Source organism: Pristis pectinata, chromosome 5, assembly GCF_009764475.1.
Source record: "Pristis pectinata isolate sPriPec2 chromosome 5, sPriPec2.1.pri, whole genome shotgun sequence".
NCBI lineage: Eukaryota > Metazoa > Chordata > Chondrichthyes > Rhinopristiformes > Pristidae > Pristis > Pristis pectinata.
The window spans coordinates 86,222,191-86,242,689 of record NC_067409.1 but is presented as its reverse complement, the minus strand read 5'-3'; the positions used below and the strand labels follow the sequence as shown (position 1 = coordinate 86,242,689).

The following is a 20,499-nucleotide window of genomic DNA, read 5'->3' as shown; positions in this document are numbered from 1 at the left end:
TCCACATAGTTCCAGTGGGAAGATAGCAGAGCCTCCAAGAAAATCATGGTGACCATAGTCTCCATCATTTTTGTGAGTTTTCCTCTTGCCTTGTAAAAAATGATTCGTCTGTCTGTTATAAGGCAAAGAGCCTGGAGGCAGGTGCAGAGATTCCATAAGTTGGGGTTTTGAATCCTGAACCGGGAAGACAATTCACAGGTAGTAGTGCTGGCACCAAGAAATTAGATATGTACTGCCCCCCGAAAGGATGCACTTAATCCTTACAATTAGGGTTTATACTGAGTAAGAGACTTCTCCATCATCAAAAGAGTTTTCCTCTTAAGAAGGACTCTTTCCCTATGGGCAGCATGTTTTAGTGTAAGGTAGCACTTGCAGCCACATGACTCATAGAAATTACGTAACCTCTCACTGCTCATGCCAACCCTAGTATTGTCTGGAAAGTTTAAAGTGTGTGGACCTACAAATGTGATCTTCAAGTCATACTACATACAAACAAAACAAGAATGAATTTCATAATGTGATTTTTATCAAAATACTAGTAGCTGTTATTATATCATACAACTGTAATTTTCTCATCATTATACTGCCATTTCACTGAAGCTATCAGGTTATTCCTTCGGCACAGCAGTACCACGACCTTTAGAAAGACAAACAAGGAAACATGCAAACAACCACATTCCCTACCCTGAGCAAAGAACAATATTTTCCTTGTAACAAATACACCTGGAATATACAGAAAAAAGTAATCATCTTCAGTTCTAACGATTCCAGCAATAATTTTACAATGTGTATTTGTAATAAAAATATTACTGCCTGGTACTGATCAATAAGGGAACAATTATTGACATGGTATACACACGGTTTGTTGAGCTTTTCAAGTTTTATAAATGTATATTCTTGTGAGAAACACAAGTAATTGAAAATGTGGAAACTCACCAGAACGCAACATTAGAAAAAAATCCTGTTTGATTGGATTAGAATCCCTAACTCACCTTTTAATTACTCCAAGTACTGATTTCATTTTTAACATTTCCTTTGCAAATATTTTCTATATCCATATATGATTGAATCTTGGTAAATGTACAGCTAGTTCACCAATACATTTTGTACATGAAGTAGCACCATACCTTAAAGGAATCTTATACATAAAATGACATATGTTTTAAATTTTGAACCAATACCCATTTAAAATTAAATTAAGCATTTTAGTACATTAAAACAGGTAATCGAAACAACATTGACACAAAAGGATTAAACTTCTGGAAGATTCTCATTTTAAACATTGTAATGACTGTCAAAGACATTAGGCATTTAACCTAGATGAAGATTTCTCAAATCATTCACATTTGGATAGTAATACTTTACTAGTACCTTCCAAATATGAATTTGTCACTAAAAACAGTACAACATTTTTGCCTCTTTGCTTCATCAACAGGATCAGTAATAATATTTAGATGAATTTTTCAGTTTCCTGAGTTTCTTGGTCTATGCCCTACTGAAGGTTTTTCGTTAAAACTGGCAGTTATGATGAGGGAACCCACAGGTTCTTGGGGTAAGTTGAAGAATTTGCCTGCAAGTACAGATTTTTTTCTTCCATCACTTCCCACCCCACCACAACCCCACGCCCAATACACACACACACACACAAACACAAACACACACTCTGCTGGAGAATCAAAAGCTCTCAGGATTCTAGCTCATACTTTGCATGGTAGTCCTGATGTAAGCAACCACACTGCTGTGTTTTGACTTCCTGCCCTAGAGTGCAGAGCCTCGCCCACATTTGGGAGTTCTCCTGGGTGACCAGGAGAGGAAGAATTGGGTGCTTTAATTTAGTCTTACTTGATTGCAAGTTTGTAGACAAAAAAAAACTGTGGAACCCATTTGTTTATTTATTTCTGGATGATCCTTCTGCCATTTTTCTGCTCTTTTATCTTTGCAAAAGAAAATCCACAGAAGGAAGATTTCCTTATCCATTGTGAGCTTTCCTACTTTAAGGAAGGATGTAAATGGGATAATCCTGTCTTTTAATTATTACTCAACAAAGAGTGGTAGGTAGTTAAAACATGGTGTGCCAATATAAATAAGGTATTGTATATGTAAATAGAAAATGGCATGGTACATAGGAATTTCATGCTTGTTATCATTGTATTTATCTGAAATCAAATCCACCACGGCAGTTAGAAGGGAGATCTTAAACATAAGGCTTCACATTCTTCCCTTGTGTCAAATCGGTTCTCATTTCCTTTACAGCCACCGTACCAGAACCTTTTGCAGATCTGTGATTTTTTGTCAAAGAACCATTTTAAGGTATGGTTGTAGCAATCCCCTGAATCACGATTCAATTCACACACATCTGGAATTGAAAAGAATGAAACAGTTTACTAAAGGTTTATGGAGACACAAGAGACTGCAAGTGCTGGAACCTGGAGCAAAGAACAAACCTCTGGAGGAACGTAGTGGGTCAATCAGCATCGGTGAAGGCAAAGGGATAGTTGACGTTTCAGGTCGAGAAACTGCATCAGCACCTGATACAGAGTCTTGACCTGAAACATCAAGCATCCCTTTGCCACCACGGATGCTTCCTGACTCCCTGAGTTTCGCCAGCAGTTTGGTTTTTTTTGCTGTGAAAGATTTATATCAATTGAGCAGAATTGTATCACTAAATTGAATGAAATGAGCAGGAATATTTAAATGAAAATATGAGAAGCAGAACAAAATATGTAGAAATGCTTTGAATTTCATCCAAATATTTCATTTAGCAATTATTTTTTAAATATCATCTTTGGGAAGGACTTGAAGAACTTAAAATCCTTATGATCTTGTTCAAAATTGAACAGGATACAAGCAGCATGGGGGAAGCAGGGCTGGAGATCAATTGGCATGGGTTACCATCACTTCCCCATCTTGAGTTTCAATTCCCAACTGCTAAAAGCAACTTATTTCCTGCTGGCTATATGTGAGTGCTGGTTGGAGCTGAGGCTGGCTTCCCGGGGAATTTTACAGATGGTCTCCTCTCTTTATGTCACTCCCTGAGATGCCTGGTGAAATTGGCCTTTAGCTCAGGGAACTGAGTCAGGCCCCACATTCTGCAAGCAGAAAGAGAAGGCCGCTTCCCCGCCCCCCTCCAGTTTGATGTTCTGACACACACATGCCTAAGTCTTGGCCAAGACCCATAAAGCAAGATCTTTCTTTCTCTTTTAAGGTTCTTCTGCCCCTCACTTCCTCTTGGGTTTGTTGCAACAGTACCTCTTCTTTCAGTTCTTTAGCCCTGGCAGACGCAGTCTTACCAAATGAACAACTAAAAGCTCACTTCAATGCTCACACTTTTCCAATACTTTCCCCTTATTTTGCTCATCCTTTGCCATTTTCCTTTTCTGGCCATGAATATAAACTCACACCAGGAATAATATTTAGATGATAAATGCCAGATCTTTAACTCAAAAACAAATGCAGCATGAAGATAACACAGCAAGCGAGGAGCAGAAGAGGCACTGCCTGAGCATTGTTTCAATTTTTTAGATCAAGCTGCTGGCCAGCATCAGTCGGCATTATGTATGACCAGCTAGCAGGAGTAAGAACATGTGCAGTCCAGCCAAAGTTAAGTATCAAGGACTAATGTGAGAGGCAATAAAAGGGGAAAGAAAGTGTTGACAAAGAAGGCCTTTACGTCCCTATCTTTACATTATAGGGGAAAATGGTAATGTACATGCACTGTATAATTTTCAAAGATTATTAAACACCCATAGAGCATTTGGGAAGCAATTATATCCTTCTATATAGAATGGAATGTCCAAATAGTTGAATTGACCTCTTTGCCCCATTCTAGCTCCATTTCCTCCACTTCTTCTGGCTTTTTTTGGGGTGGGAAGGGGTTCACTTGAGTCCATCAGGTGCCTCATTAGGACATGCATATTTAAGTTCTTTGATATCACTGGAGGCCTGAAACTAGGATTGACTAAGTTACCAGGTGCACTCGATAAGTCATGTTGGAGAAGAAGCTTTACAGGGCCAGGAGGAGAAGGGGTGCTCTTCCAAACCCCACCAATAATATTTGGGCCTGTGCCGCCCTTCTCTCTTCCTATATGTGAGTCCCAGTGAAACTGCCCTTCATGTCCTGCTGCACTTGCCAACAGCATGATGGGCGTCTCCAAGCTCCTTGTTAACACCTGCTTGGCAATGACCTACATCAACGTGCCCAGTTCAGTGAGCATCTGTCCACTGAACTAAAACTACCTCAGTCTCAAACCAACCCGTTTGTCCAATCACCTCCAAAACCCATTCCCGATTAAAGTCCTTCTCAAGGAAATTTTTTTCATCTGTACCTACCATAGGTGTTGATATCACCTCTTTGTTCTTCAAAATCGTCCATAATATTCACTCTGTAATGAAGAAGTTGATACATTAATCACTGAAGGCAAATTTCATTCTGTGATCAGAATTTGACAATGATCATTAGAAAACATACAGTGCTTCGGGAAATGTTTTCTTCTCTTTTGTGTGTTGAGAATTTTTTCCTTTGCATTCCGTCTTTAGAGCTGGAGGTGGATACTTGTTAATTCCAGCTATTAAATAAATAAAACAGATCATTTGTTTAGAATGACAGGAAGGTACCCACAACACATGTAAAATTTTCCAAGATTACAGTGATATGTAATTTTCATAAAGGCTTTTTTTTTAATAGTTCAGGTTTTGAATAGCAACACAAAGCAACCCTTTCAGCACAACATGGTAGGCAGTCATGTTAGTCCCAGATCCCAGTCTTTTCTCAGTAACCATGAATATTCTTTATCCTGACCTAGCTGCTCAATTCCCTTCATGGACTCAGTGTCAACATCTTTTTCAGCTTGAACATTCCAGTCCAAAAAATTCTCTGAGGGAAAACATTTCTTCTCACCCATTTTCCATTGATATTAAATCCATGTCCCCCAGATTTTAACCTACTCACCAGTAATTTTATTCTGTTTACCCAATCAATATCTTTCATCATTGTGAAAACCACTGTCAGTTCAATCTGTTAAGTTTCTCTGTTACAAGGAAAACTGCACCCTCTCGAAGTCCCTAATCCTGTGTAACCTCCTAGTAAATCTTCCAGTTTTTTCTATAGCCTTTATATCTTTACTGAAGCATGTTGGTCAGAACCATCCAGGGTGCTCCTGGCCTGAGCAGTGACTTATAAAGGTCCAGTACAATTGTTTTTTGCCTTTGATTTTGATTTCTTCATTGTCATGCTTTTATTAACAATCTCATAAACTTTCATTGCCATTTTTAAGGATGATTGCCGACAAATTTGTTAGCAGCACCAAATGTCCTGTATAACAGAGCTGCACATTCTACTGCCAAAATTCAGTGCACCTCGCAAATGGAGTGCAACAAGCAGTCAGTGGTGTATAGAAGGCTTGCTGCTATCGCTGGGGATGAATTTCCAGAGGGACATACTTTATCTCATTTGTCTTTGCTCCTTTAGTCAGCCTCTAAAGTATATCAACATATAGAGGGCATCAATCAAAAACAAAATTCACAAACGCAAAAAGCTATCGCTTTAGTGGAGAGTCATTATAAAATGATTAATTTTCTAGGGATGAACCAAGATTCAGAGCAATCATTTTCACTTTCCCTGCTTCATATATCTTTAATCTTGGCAAAGCAGCAATTATGGTTCAGAGGACCGGTAAAGAAGTGCACATTAATGGACTGCGGGCCAGGCCAGGCGAAGTCAGGCCAGGTAACGCTAGGTGAGACAAGATGAGTTAAGGAAAGGTCAGCCAATGCCAAGTGAGGCAAGGCCAGGTGAGATGAGACATGGGGAGGAGAGGTAAACCTAGTTAAGGCACATTGAATCAGGAGGTGCAATGTCAAAGGCAATGTGAGGATTCATGAAGTAACATGTTGCAGGAGAATCTACTGCTTGGAAAGTACAAGTAAGAGCAAAGGTGGTGCAGTAGCACTGTTAATAAGAGGTGAAATAAGAAATAAGTACAGTGTGAGGGACAATTTAGACTCAGAAGATGTTGAGTCCAATTAGGTGGAGATTGACAACAGCAAGGGAAGAAGACATTTTAGTCTTGTACAGATCCCTGAACAGTAACCACACTGCAGGAAAACACAAATATAAATCAACAAATTGTAAGTACATGTAAAATCAGCAGTGCAATGGGAGACTTTAATCTTTATTAAGCCACATAAAGATGAGAGTCCATAGTGTTGCAGGTGACATTGACATGAGTAAAGGATTGGCTAATTGGTAAGAGGTAGCACATAGTGAGGGTGGGGGGTATTTTCAGGGTGGTAACCTGTGACCAATGGGATACAACAGTGATCAATGCTGGGACCTCAAGTATTTACAATATATATTTGTGACGTACATATTAGAAAAGAAGCAAATGTACAGTAGCCAAATTTGTGGGCACCACAAGAAGGTGGGAAGTGAAGTTTTGAAGAGGATACAAACTGTTCTCAGAAATATTGAGAAGTTGGGTGAATGGGCCAAAGTTGATGAATGGAGTAATGAGGGAAGCAATATGATTTAAATGCTGAAAAATTGCAGACAGCAATGGGATTTTGAGGGGAGGCGTCTTTGTGGATAGAACACAGAAATCTGGCACACAAATACAACAAGTAATAGGGAAGACTAATGGCTCCTACTTCAATGAGCTGCAGCATAGAAGAAAGTCTTAATGCAACTATCTAAGGCATGGCACGGCTGATACCATACCTAGAGTACTATGAAAAATTTTGGTCCCCCTATTCAATCTTATTTCAATGCAGGTCGTTCACTAGGATGATGCTGAGGGTGGAGGGATTGTCCTATGAGGAAAGGTTAAACAGGTTGGGATTCTTTAGATTGGAATTTAGAAGAATGAGAGGCATTCTTATTGAAACATAAAATTCTTAGGGGGCAAGATTGGGTAACTGCTGAGAGAAAGTTTCCTCTTTTGGAGAGTCCAGAACCAGAAGATATGGTGTCAGAATGAGGGGGTGCCCACTTAAAACTGAGCTGAGGAAAATTTTCTTGCAGGTCCTTCAGCCCACGTGTTTGCACTGACCATCAAGCACCCATTTACACTAATCCCATTTTATTCCCCCAACATCCCCATCAACTCTCCACAGATTTAACAACTCACCTTCACACTAGAGACAATTTACCGTGGCCGCCTATCTTTGGGATGTGGGAAGAAATCATGGCACTTGGAGGAAGCCCATGTGGTCACAGAAAGAACATGTAACGTCCAACCAGATAGCACTGGAGATCAAGACTGAACCTGGATTGCTGGAGCTGTGCGTCACTGCTGGCTGTGCCACTGTGTTGCACAAGGATTGACTCAGAGAGTGAAGTCTTTGGAACTCTTTCTGAGAGGGTTGTGGGAGCAAATTTCACACCTATATTTAAAGCTGAAATATATTTCTAATGAATAAAGGAATCAAGTTTTATGGGGAAAGGGCATGAAAGTGGATGAGGAATGTAGGATTAGCTATAATCCTACTGAATGGTGAGTAGGCCAAATGGCTTTTCTTCTTTCTACTTGTGGTCTTATACTCAACACTTCAGTCTCACATCTATTGAGGTGATTCAGACTAACTTAGAAGGTTGTGTAAAGTCACAGATTGATGATCCATGGCAGAGATTTAACTATGAATGCCTCAGTTGTTTGCAGACCTTATTGAACCTTTGGTCATTCTTTTTGAAAGAAAATAAATAAGTTCCTGGACGGTCTCTATCTACTCTGCATATTAGTATGAACTTGATGCTTAAGTCACTCTTCAAACTATTAATGAATGACATTGTCACTTCATTAGTATTCTTTTCCACATCATTGGAATAACTTCCAGTACTTGCAGATTACTCATAGAAATGCACTGGTGGAAATAAGTGGGCATTTTTTAAGACATCACAATAATTTTGTTCTAAGAATCAACATGTTGGGACCGTGTTCAACCGTGCGTCTGGCAGCTCTCAGGGATGATGGAAGAACTTGCTGTACTTGGGAAAACTGCTTTTTAAAAAGCCATTATGCAGAAGTTCAGAACATTCACATTGGGATTTCAGAGATTCAAATGCCTTTACCTTATCATTTCCAGACCTTGTACTGCCCCCCAGATACCAGTTATCTGTGTTTTGATAGTCAGTTAGAGGTCCTATTCCATTAGTCAACATATGCTGACAAGATCATCCCCTTCCTCTCCATATCACTCCTACAAGAACATTTAACAGTCAGGGAAAAGCCTTCAATTGCTACTTACAGTGAATGGGAATTCCTGCCTTCAGTGTGTCAAGCAGAAATAGGCAGCTCTCCTGGGATTCTCCAATATTTAATAAGATCACAGTTGATGTCTAACTTCAGCACCATTTTCTTGTGCTAACTCCATATACTTTGATCCCTTTACTGTGTAAAAATCTGTCTTGAATATATTCAGTTATTAGGGTCAATTTCCTCTCACCAGAACACACCTAACATGCAAATTCACACATACACACATATGTTAAAAGTCTTATTTGCAGCCCCAGCTATTCAATTTGCTATTTACTGGTCCCAGTCGAAATCAAGTGAAACCCATGCCTATTGAACAGCTTCCTCGTTCTCTATTATAGGTGCCTGTGCCCCATAAATCAAAATCCATTTCCTTTACACCAATCTTTCAGCCATCCATTCATTCCTTTGAACTTATTGCTATTGTGGCAATTTGTAGGTGCCTCAGTAAGTAATCCTGAGATTGTGCTTTTTACTTTGCCCCTACCTGCTCCTCTCCCTTCAGCAGAACCTCCTCCTTTGTCCTATTTATGTCATTGGTTCCCACAAGGACTATAAAAACCAGATTTTTCCTCTCTCTCTTTGCAGGTCTGTTAAGATATCCTGAACCCTGGCACCAGATAAACAACACCGCCTTCCAGAGTCATGCTCACAGCTTCAGAGAATCGTATCTGTCCTCCTTTTGCACTACATTCCTCTTGTCTTCCTGATCTTGAACCATAGTGCTGTTGTCAGTTTACTCAACCACTCATTGCTTTACTGGGCTGTAAGAATCTCACACCTGTTGGAGGTGCATGGGACAAGATTCCTATAACCTTACCTGCTGGATTCCCATATCTGCCTTCTCTTGTAGTCCCTCTTGACTAACCAGTTCTACCATACTTAATACAAGGCAAATCCCAGGAGTAAAGTATCCAGGGATCTTCTCCGTCCCTGATGCTTTCTAGTGAACAAAATCTGAATCACCTCTAACTCCTGGCTAGGTTTCTTCAGGAGGCAGACACAAACGGCAAATATGTTCACCATGAACCCCATTTGTTTCCATGAACTCCCACATGTTGCAGCAGCTGATATCACCTTCCTTGTCATGCCTTAAATATTAATTTAATTTAATCAATTTATTCAGTTCTGTCACCATCACCCTTGTCCACAAGTCTACACTCCAAAGGACACTGCACTCACAAGATACAGTGCTAAAGACATGTTATGCTTCTAGCTGGCTCCACAGACCTTTTCCCAGGTTTCATTAACCTTGTGTCACTTGACTTCAATCAACCAGTTTTAGCTGATTACCCAATAACCAGGAAGACTAAAGGTTCCTTGTTTACCACTTTAAGTTACTGCAATTTAAAACAAGGTTAAGAGAATTTCGCTGTAAAACTAAATAAAACATTTTTTAAATGAAGGTAAAATCACCTCTTTGATCAACACCCACCCAAACTGTCTCTATTGCTCTTTGTAAACTCAGTACATGGCATGACTTACAGTGAAATGAGGCAGGGTGCGGGAAATGGGAAAAAGAACTACGATTATTATAAAGGGAGGAAATGGATGAAAATTTGGACAGCACAGTGGTGCAGCTGGTAGAGTTGCTGCCTTGCAGCGCCAGCGATCCAGGTTCAATCCTGACTTGGATGCTCTCTGTGCAGAACTTGCACATTCTCTCCATATATGTGTGGGTTTTCTCCGGGTGCTCCGGTTTCCTCCCTTGTACCAAAGACAAAGAGTTGGTAAATTAATTTGCTGTTGTAAATTGCCCCTAGTGTGTAGGTAAGGGATATAATCTGGGGGAAATTGATGGGAATGTGGGGAGAATCAAAAATGGGTCTTAATGTAAAATGTGTGGTTGATAGTGTGGAATCAGTGGGCCAAAGGGCCTGTTTCCATGCTGTACCTCTCCATGACTGTATGAGGTGTGGCTCAGGGCATGATGATGAAGAAACAATGAAGGAAATGGAGGAAAGGAACTGCAATGAAGAGAGGAATTGGAAGATGTGAAGAACAATGAAGACTGAGGAATACAAGCTGAAGATGGGTGTGGTACTTTCAAGGGAACTGGAGTTGTTTGTGGTGTGCTGCAGTGAATAGCAAGGAGAATGGTTAAAGTGAAGTGGTAGGGAAGCTCAGAGAAGGAAAATGGTCGCAAGTTCTGGGAGATGAGTGACATCTTAAACCGTAGCAACTGAAAAGGGGATCAGGCCTGAAACAGTTTCCAACATTTTGGAGCCTGTGTCAGCTTCCTTGAAGCAGCTGATCAGCTTTTGCTAGTTTTCTAAGTTGGTGTGTATGTAATAAATGTAATAAATGAATACAAAAATCTTTAGCTTCCTTTGATTCTGTTAGTGTATGCTCATATGACTAGAGCTTCACTAGAAACACAATGTTACTTTTTAACTATTTCCAACTTATTTAAACAGTCTTCCATAATTCACACCAGTGTTTTTTTGAATATTCAAGTGCAATTTTTGTCCCAAAAGGAGACAGTAAGAATATTTGTAACAGTAAGAATAGCAAGTAAAATAAACTTCCATTTTCTCCACTTCCTGAATGAAATAAGGAGGTGAATAATTTTCTGGCATGCTTTCCAGTCTTCTGCATTGATGGTCCATGATGTAATGAGGACTGATGGTAGAGTATTGAAATAAACAGATGAAAACTAGGAAATGGAATCTGGGTTAACTTGTGTGTCACAGCATCCTCCAGAATTGTTTACAGCTGGCAAAGAGATTTACTGGAATTTTTCCCTGGTGCACTCTTTAATTTGTCTAATAGTGAGATCATTTCCTTTCCATCTCAACACTAAAATTAATTGTAAACTTTAAAACAGCCTAATGCTTGCCACGTGGAATAGGAAAGAGTAGAACTAAGGCACAGTGAGCAAAATTAATTTATGGATTAAAAGTTTCCCATGGATAGGATTAGACATGGGGGGGGGAATAGCAAATAAAACATAAAACAGAAATGCTGGAAACACTGGGCAGGTCAAGCGCCTTCTGTGGAAAAAGTTCTGATGAAAGGTCACCAACCTGAAAGGTTAACTGTTTCTCTTTTGCCAGATGCTGCCTGATCTGCCCAGTTATTCCAGAATGTTATGTTTTTATCTTGGGCAACATCCTATTAAACTTCACCTGCACACTCTATAGTGCATTCACGTCCTTCCTATAGTGTAGTGACTGGAACTGCACACAATACTCCAGCTATGGCCCCACCAATATATTATAAAGTTGTACCAAGACATCCATGTTCTTATATTCTATAGCTAATGAAGGCCAGCATCCTGTATGCCTTCTTCATTACCTCATCTACCTGTGCTGCCACCATTAGGGATCTATGGACTCATATGTCAAATTCCCTCTGTTCCTCAATACTCCCTAGTGTATGTCTACCCATATCAGACCTCCCAAAATGCATCACCTGACACTTATTCAATTAAATTCCATCTATCATTGCTTTCACTAATTTATCAGCTGATCAATATTGCTCTGTTACCTAATACTCCCCACTATCAATCACACTATCATCTTTTTGTGTCGTTTGCAGACTTACCAATCATACCGCCCTTACTCATATTCAAATTATTAATGTGTATAACAAACATCAAGCATCCCAGCACTGATCCCTGTGTTACAGCACTGGTCACAGGCTTCCAATCACAAAAGCAACCCTCCACCATCACCCTCAGTCTCCTATTAGCAATTCAACTTTAGATCCAATTGATCAATTTGCCAGGGATACCATGGGGTATAACCTGTACCAATCTTTCATGTGGGACCTTATCAAAGGCCTTACTGAAATAAATGCAGATGACATCAACCGCACTGCCCTCATCAATAATTTTCATTATTTCTTCAAAAAACTCAAATAGTCAGACAGAAACTCCCACAAATAAAGCCATGCTGACCATCCCTAATCAACCCCTATCAACTTCCCTATCACCGGCCTGTAATTAGCTGGCTTATCCCTGCTGCCCTTGTTGAATAAAGATAACTACCTCTTACCAATGTAATAATGTTTCTCTTTTCTTTTTTATCTACCATTCACTGTCTTAGCCTGTCTATATCATCATGAAGTCTAGTAGCAAGATGACGCCAGAGTATGGCGACTCGTTACAAGCTTCTCTCTGCAGATCCACTCATTACTTCTATTATAATTGTTCTGCTCTTTTAAATCTAAATTTTATGTATCTAAGCTGTAAGTGTAACACTTTGTTCTGCACTCTGTTATTGTTCTACCTTGTACTACCAAAATGCACTGTTGCAATGAGTTGATCTGTGTGAGTGGTATGCAAGACGAGTTTTTCACTATACCTCGGTACATGTGACAATAGTAAACCAATTTACATCCTACACTGCCACCATCCCTTCATCTAAATCATTGACATAGACAGTGAACAGCTGGGGCCCCAGCACCGATCCTTATAGCACTTCAGTTGCCGCACCCTTACATAATGATCCATTTATCCCTACTGTTTTTTTTATCCACTAAACAATCCTCAATTCATACCTGTATGTTATTCCCACTGTCTGGTGCTTAATTTTATGTAAGCACCTCTTATGCAACATCTTATTGAAAGCCTTCTGAAAATCAAAATACACAACTTGTTTGCCCCAATCTTCTTAGCTAGTTACAAACTCATATTTCCATGAGACTTGTCAAATAAAATTTTCCTTTCATAATTCCTTGCTGACACTGCAGTCCTGTTAATATGTCCTTTGTGTCCTGTTACCATTTCATTAATAATAGACTACAGCAATTTTCTGGATAGGTGGTCTGTAAGACATGCTTCAGTTCTTTTGTTTTTCTTCTCATCAAACAGTATTGTATAAGTATATACATTGGCGTACATTTTATGAAGAGTCAATAATGCACAGTAATCAGTTATAGTTTTACCATAAACTTTCCTCAAGGCTCAAACTCACTTACTTTCCAGGTTTTTCAGGCAAGCTACTGCAAAGTTTTGTGCATATTCTATTTCAGACTCCAGATGGTGCAGATGGAGTAAATGCAGATCATGAGGGAAACTGACAAACTCCTCCAGGACTGTGATGTTGGATCTCTCTCCAAGGACCAATGCAAAGACTGCAAATCCTTTACATTTGGCATCTTGTGATATTTCCAGCAATCTGTTCTCATCAATACTTGTGTCCCCTGAAATTATTGCAAAAATAACCCTGTAAGTCATCTGCTTTGTAGCATTTGAGAAGAAATTTTTCAGGCTCCATTCAATAGTGCTGTCAAGGCCGGACAAGTCCTCTGGTTGATTAAATGAGTCTTGGATGTGTCGCTTTTTCAGTGTTTTTGCAGTGTAATCCAAAATCCCATACTCCAGGTGAAATGGTTCTTTGCCATACCTTGGTGCGTAACTTGGAGTATGTTGTACAATAGCCACTCTAGGATGAAGACTAGGAGCCTTTGGTTCTTCAGAACTTACAAACTCATTAAGCATGGAGTTTAGGAAATGCTGAACAATATCTGAATGTGTAGTTTCCATTGCATCTAAATCATTAAGGACAAAAGCTATATCCAGGTTTACTGGAATAGTAGGGAGGGGTCTAGCTCCTGTACACTGGCTATGTGGTTTACACTCATCTGAAAAAGAAGAAAAAATAGTTAATGAGCAACATTTGAGTGTTAGATCCACATTTTTAAATGTATATTTATTTGCTGTAATTTAAAATTGTACAAAATCAAAATTTAAGCAATTATGTATAGAATGTAGTATAGTGAAGAAGCTTATAACTTTCTAATGTTGGAGACAGCATGCAAAACTTTCATTCCATATGCTCTAATAGATTTATTGCATGGCGTTGATAGAAAAGCATGTCAAAAGCAAGACAGCAGGAAGGTGGGGAGGAAGAATCCAGAAGCTTTTTGTTATAAATAATGATCTGAAACAAAAACAAAAAAAAGGCCTTAGCCAGTCAGACAGCATCTACAGAAAGAGAAACCAGTTAATATTGCAGGTCAGCAACTCTTCCTCGGAACTGGGGGAAGAGTGGAGGGGTTACAGTTTTCAAAGCCTAAGACAGATCAGCTGATAAGGAGCATGAATGCTGAATACTAATAAGACATTTGAAAGAAACAGGTAAAAAGGGCAGTTTTTTAAAATAATATTACTTCAACCTCAATGGCACACAGAGTTAGGATCAAGTGTGGTCCTCAGGTGAAGCCTAGTTAGGGGAGCATCAGAATTGGATGGGTATATAAAGACATAATTTTGTTCCAATTATAGAGCAAATTATTGTGTTATGAATGGTATATATACTTTAATTTTACATTATGGAGGGCAAAATATGTGATAATCTGGGAAGAAGAACTGATTGAATACAAAGGTTGAGTTGCCGGCAGACATTAACCTGTAGTACTTGCTTTGGTTAGGCTATTTAACAGAGAAAAATGTCATAAGTAGACAAAAGAATTTACAACAGAAAATGATGACAGAACATGAGACAGCTAATGAGACACCAGGAAATAGTTTTGTGTAAAACAAGTGTGAATAAGGAAGATCTTAGCATATTATAGACCAAGCTTTGATAAATTTAAAATCATACCAAAGCACAATGTGCATAAATAGACTTGATTCAAAAGATCTTGGGACCTTTGCTGTTGTCTTGGCAATACGACCACTGCATCCTTGGAATAAAAATGTAAAGAAAGTTGACTTAGAAGTAAAGCAAAAAATCCACAAGGTTAGTAAAGACATAATACATTTAAGTAGCATAACTATAACTTTTGATTTTAACTGCAGAAATTGGGCAGTGTAGAGGCAGTTAAATAAGGATGGTCACTTGCCCTTCATGCCATCCCAAGTTTCCCAGTCTGCTCATTTGAACAGAGAAGCAGGGCACCTGTAGCAAGGAAGCAGCAGCCATTAATTGTGCAGATCAGATCCAATGATCTGATTGGGAATCAATTTGCAATTTCAATGCCTGAGCAAGGAAGCAGAGAGTCCTCCATGACGTGAAACCGTCAGGAGACAAACTTAAAGTTTTCTTGTCAGGCAAGAGAGGCAGGTGACCCCTGTAAGTCTCATATGAAGCCTTGAGGATCCCATGTATCAATTTAGTCCTCAATCATTACTAGATGAAACTTATCCTTCCCAATCCCAGCCAATGACTCCAAGATGTGAGGCTTTTGCGGTCACTCCTGTCAGTACAGTATAATGGGAATGATTTGGAGGGACCGGGCCATACAAAGAAATGGATACTCGAGGGGAGGATGTATATTCAAGGAGGATGTATATACCAAGGAAATTCTGGGAAAAATTCTGCTATGGCCTCGTCCGTGAGAAATGATCAGCACTTCAATAAGACTACCCTCATGAAAATATGCCATGTGCTGTTGCCACCGTCTCAACCACATTGTGGGACCAGGATCATTTGGTCAATGATTGTTAAAGTTAATGGCCATCAAATTTTATGCACAGCCCACTACAAGGCTGAAGATGCAAATGTTCACAACATCTGTTTTCTGTGCATTTTTGTAAAAGGGAGGTCACAGATGTGTTCTGTTGCATAATAACTGAATATATAGAACGGTTACAGCATAGGAGGAAATCATTAATCCCATCCCAGTGGTGTAATCCTATCAGTCCCTTTCTCCCACTCTTATCCCATGGCCCTGCATGTTATTTTCCCTTAAGGATCGACTCAATTTCCTCTTGAAGGAAATAATTCCATTTCCACCACCCTTATAGGCAGAGCATTCCAGATCGTAACTGCACTCAGCATAGCTATTCCTCATAAACCCCTGGTATTTTTTTGCCCAAACCTTTAAATCTGTGTGCCCTAACCTTTGAGCCATCTACTAAAAAGAATCCATCAATTTTCCACTCATCCTTATTTGCTTCAAGGTATGTAATTCCAGCTTCATCAATCGAGCCTTGTCATTGAAATCCCTCATCCGGGAACCATTCCAGTAAATCTCTCTTGCGCCCTCTTCAGGACTTTCACATCGTTCCTAAAGTCCAGTGCCAGAACTCGAAGCAATACTCCAGTTGAGGGCTAACTTGTGTTTTCTACAGGTTATCCGTGGCCCCCTCGCTTTGGTACACCACTTCTATTTATGAATTCCAAGATCACCTGGGGAATTTCACTCTCTTAATAACTCCCGGTACTTTTAAGGATTTATGCAGATGTACAACTCGGGTCCTCTGTTCCAGCGCACCCTTTGGAAATGTCACCCCACTTACTTCAATGATAATCTATTCTCCTTTGCAAAGGAACAGAAAGCAGAGCAAGTGTGTGGCTTTTCTGAGATTACAAAGTTCTGAATCCTGCAGGTTCCTGCCTGTATGCACCAAATGAAGTTGGAGATCAGAAGGGTTTCCACTCCTGGGATGAGAGGGTTGTCCCATCGAGCAAAACTAGACAGTTTGGGTCTGTATTCCTTGGAGTTTAGAAGAATGAGGGCTGACCTTATACAAACATATCAGGTCCTAAGGGGACTTGACAGGGTAGACATTGAAATGTTTTAACTAGTGGGAGAGTCAGGAACAAAGGAACGGAGGTACAAAACAAGGGATGAGGATCATGTGCAGGCAGATGGGTTTCGTTTCATTTGGCATCATGGTTAGCACAGACAGTGTGGTCTGAAGGATCTGTTCTTGTGCTGTACTGTTCTATGTTCTGTGGGTCAGTCACTTAAAACTGGGATGTGTGGAAATTTCTTCTCTCAAAGAGTAGTGAATTTCTGGAATATTCAGCCCCCGAGGTTGGTGGAGGCCAGGTCATTAGATATATTTAAGGTGGAGATGGATAAATGTTTGAAAGATTAAGGAAGTGAGGATTATAGGCACAGAAGAGGAGTCAAGGCCAGCATAGGTCAGCCATAGTCATAGTGAATGGCAGGGCAGGCTGGAGAAACCTGCTAGCCTACTCCTGCCCCTATGTTCTCGTGTGTGTCTCTGCCCTATCCCCAACCCTGGTCATGGTCTTATCAAGGCAGTTCAATTGTGGCAAGTCCCCTCCTCTCTGGTGGAGTAAGGTGATGCAGCCACACTGCCCCCTGCTGTTCTGCTGTTGCTGACACTGATTAAGCACCATCTTGTCATTTAAAAGAGAAGCAGCAAAGTGAAAATCACACCATGTTTGGATGAATGCAAGTATCACCGTTGAATATCTGGCACTGACTGATTCTTCAAAGTATGTGAAAGTATAATGGGACATAAGAATATCAGGCCCGAGTCTACTTCACAGTGTTGCAGAGTGAGTGATGGGAGTGTGTGTTGTGAGACAAGTGATACAATAAAGCACAACTAGCATGTTAGAACTGAACTGTTGTATTTTTGCATGGTTTATACTGAGAGGCTGTTAATGGAGCCCTGGTTTGTTATGAGTATTGGTATTGATATATTATTGCCACTTGTACCGAGGTACAGTGAAAAACTTGTCTTGCATACCGTTCGTACTGATCAATTCATTACATAGTGCAGATACATTGAGTTAGTACAGAGTGCATTGAGGTAGTACAGAGTAAAAACAATAACAGAATACAGACTAAAATGTCACAGCTACAGGGAAATGCATTTCAGGTAGACAATAAGGTGCAAGGTCAAACAAGGTAGATTGTGAGGTCAAGAGTCCATCTCATCATATAAGGGAACCGTTAATAGTCTTATCACAGTGGGATAGAAGCTGTCCTTGAGCCTGGTGGTATATGTCTTCAGGCTCCGTATCTTCTACCCAATGGGCCCAGGTGGGTGTGGCCTTTGATTATGCTGGCTGCTTCACCAAAGCAGTATGAGGTATAGACAGAGTCCATGGAGGGGAGGCTGGTATTCATGATGCGCTGGGCTGTGTCCACAACACTCTGCAGTTTCTTGCAGTCACGGGCCATGGCTATAGAACTAAAGTTAATATTGCCTTCTGATGCAAGGTCAAATTGTTTAATTATACGAAGGGAACACTTGCGTCTATGTGCATGTTATACTGGGGGAGTTTGGTGGTGCTGAGATGGAGTATTCAGCACAAGTCAGTTAAAGCTATTTTTGTTTGATAAAAGTAGTTAAATGATATAGGGGTTCGCAGGCCATGAAACATGAAAACAGCCACATTTTATTGCGTTACCTGATTGCTGTGGTTAATGTGCTTCTGAACACATGGGCCTTCCGGGTAACATTTTTAAGGCTGGAAATGCTTTGCACTGAATAGACCTGGGCTTTCATGGCTATTATTAAACCATTTAGTACTGACAGATACATCAACTTCATTGACAGAACAGCTCAATTCCACCTGACTGCTGGATTCCCACAAGCAGACAGGGTCCACTGGAACAAACAGGAGCTCTTATTTCCTTAATACATGATGTTTCTACAAACACCAACATTTCATCAGTACTCCTATGTCACATACAAGACAAGAGCCTCATGAGTGAGGCTTTACTTTTTCACCAATTTCTGTGCCAGCTTTAATGTACAGTGAAGAACTAGAAGGATGGTGTTTTAGAGATCAAACCAACCTTACTCTACTAACACACATAATGGTCACATTTCAAATTCAAGGTGACTCATGCGATTAACAACATTTTTTAATATGCCCAGTATCATCCTGGAAGAGCATACCAGTTTGGTTGGGATAGATCAGGAGACATTTGCTGTACATTCCACCAAGACCTCAAAATTGCAGCAGTCAGATTCATGCTCCGTAACTTTGCATAATAAAAAAAATGAGAAGAACCTGTTCTTCCTAAGTTCCAGAGAAGGAATCAAGTTCTGACCATGAAACTTCAATACATCAACAACAATTTGTATTTCTACAGATGAACTCCTCTGGAGCAAAAAAGACCAAAAATCAGACATGTAAAATTTGTTTTATCGTGTGCCTGAGCTATTCCATCCTTTTCACATTTTCAAAAGCAAATAGAGCACCACCTGCAATATTCCTCTTGATTTGCTCTAATAGTAAAAATGGAAATGAATTGTAACCAATATATTACCAAATTTGCTATGTGTGAGTGATGTCTGCAAGTTTCCCCACAGGGCCTCCAATTCATACTGGTATTTTATGTGTTCTAACTATCTCCTAACTTGGTATTTCTGAGGGAATTCCCCATTGATGAGGTAAGTGCTCTGAGTGGTATTAAAATAGCACTGAGGGCTGGTTGGAGTTTATGCCATCCAATAGTTACTTCTGCTCTTCACTTAATATGCTGCACCTGATTCAACTGGCCTGCTGATGTGATTGGCACATCTATCTCATCTGCGGAAGAAGAGAAAAGACCCTATGTTCACTGCTCAGACAGTTTTCTTCTCCCTCAACCACTATTGTCTGCAATTCGTGAACAGCTGAAATTAAAATAGAAGGAAACTCAAACTTGAGCGTTCAGTTTGAAAATCTTACCACGTTGGAACATCCATAAAGAGTTATTCTAATACTGAAAGCTCACATTGCTTACAAAGTATTTTGAAAATGAGTAAAAATTTACTTTTCCATAAATGAAATTTCCAATATGGACAAACAGAAACAGCAATATGCATCAGTGTCATGCACAGATAACAACCTTTCCCTGGTCTCAATCAATCCCCAGCATGTCAGAAGATTTCTGAAATAGATCATGGCATTTACAATTACGCACATCTTGCTGCCTATAATTCCAGTTAACATTATGCCCTACAAAGAACAAAAATTGAAAAGAATGTATAAAATGGAAGTGTGCAATACCCCTCACCTTAAAAACTTGTTCTACTTCAGGGATGTTTTTAAAGGAGATGATGACAGGAATGACACCTGAAGCACGGAACTCTGTGGCAGCCACTGCCAAAGCCGCGGAGTCTTGGGATCCTCCATTAGTGAGAAACACGGCTATTTTCTTCACAAGGGCACCATTACGAACCCGCTTAAAAGTATTTCTGACAACATGCCGCATACTGTTGCCAATGTTCCGCCTGTTTCTTGATCGCTCATGAGCTAGTCCTTCTATTCCTTTCAGAAGTAACTGTTTTCTCTTAAAGGTAGGAAATCGAATGAAAGGCTTTGCTTCATTATGGTAAGTAAGGACAGCCACGCGGGCACCTGTGGGACAGTTGTTTTCAGCAATGTTAATATCCTGCAGGAAATTAATTACAATTTTCTTCATCCTTTCAAATAAAGGAGGAGTGACATCTGAAGATGTGTCCAGAGCAAAGGCCAGCTCCGTGGGGTAGACTGGGCATGTTCCACTTCCTGCAAGAAGGCAAGAACATTTTGCATTTAAAGATTACATTTATTCAAGAAAAGTGCAGGTTTATTTTGAAAAGATTTTTTAAAGAGTC

At 39.9% G+C, this 20,499-nt stretch overlaps 1 protein-coding gene across 1 annotated transcript in view; it reads right to left on the bottom strand.

Moving 5' to 3' along the window:
* Nucleotides 1-544: 544 nt before the first annotated feature.
* Nucleotides 545-20,499, bottom strand: part of LOC127570984 (collagen alpha-6(VI) chain-like) — a 117,880-nt gene continuing 97,925 nt past the window's right edge. Inside the window, exons 34-39 of the mRNA XM_052016955.1 lie at nucleotides 19,917-20,410; nucleotides 14,801-14,882; nucleotides 13,173-13,838; nucleotides 4,469-4,565; nucleotides 4,330-4,382; nucleotides 545-2,356 (exon numbers count right to left, since the gene is read on the bottom strand). Of these exons, the coding sequence (XP_051872915.1) occupies nucleotides 2,181-2,356; nucleotides 4,330-4,382; nucleotides 4,469-4,565; nucleotides 13,173-13,838; nucleotides 14,801-14,882; nucleotides 19,917-20,410 (1,568 nt within the window). The 3' untranslated portion in view covers nucleotides 545-2,180. The remainder of the gene's footprint in view (nucleotides 2,357-4,329; nucleotides 4,383-4,468; nucleotides 4,566-13,172; nucleotides 13,839-14,800; nucleotides 14,883-19,916; nucleotides 20,411-20,499) is intronic.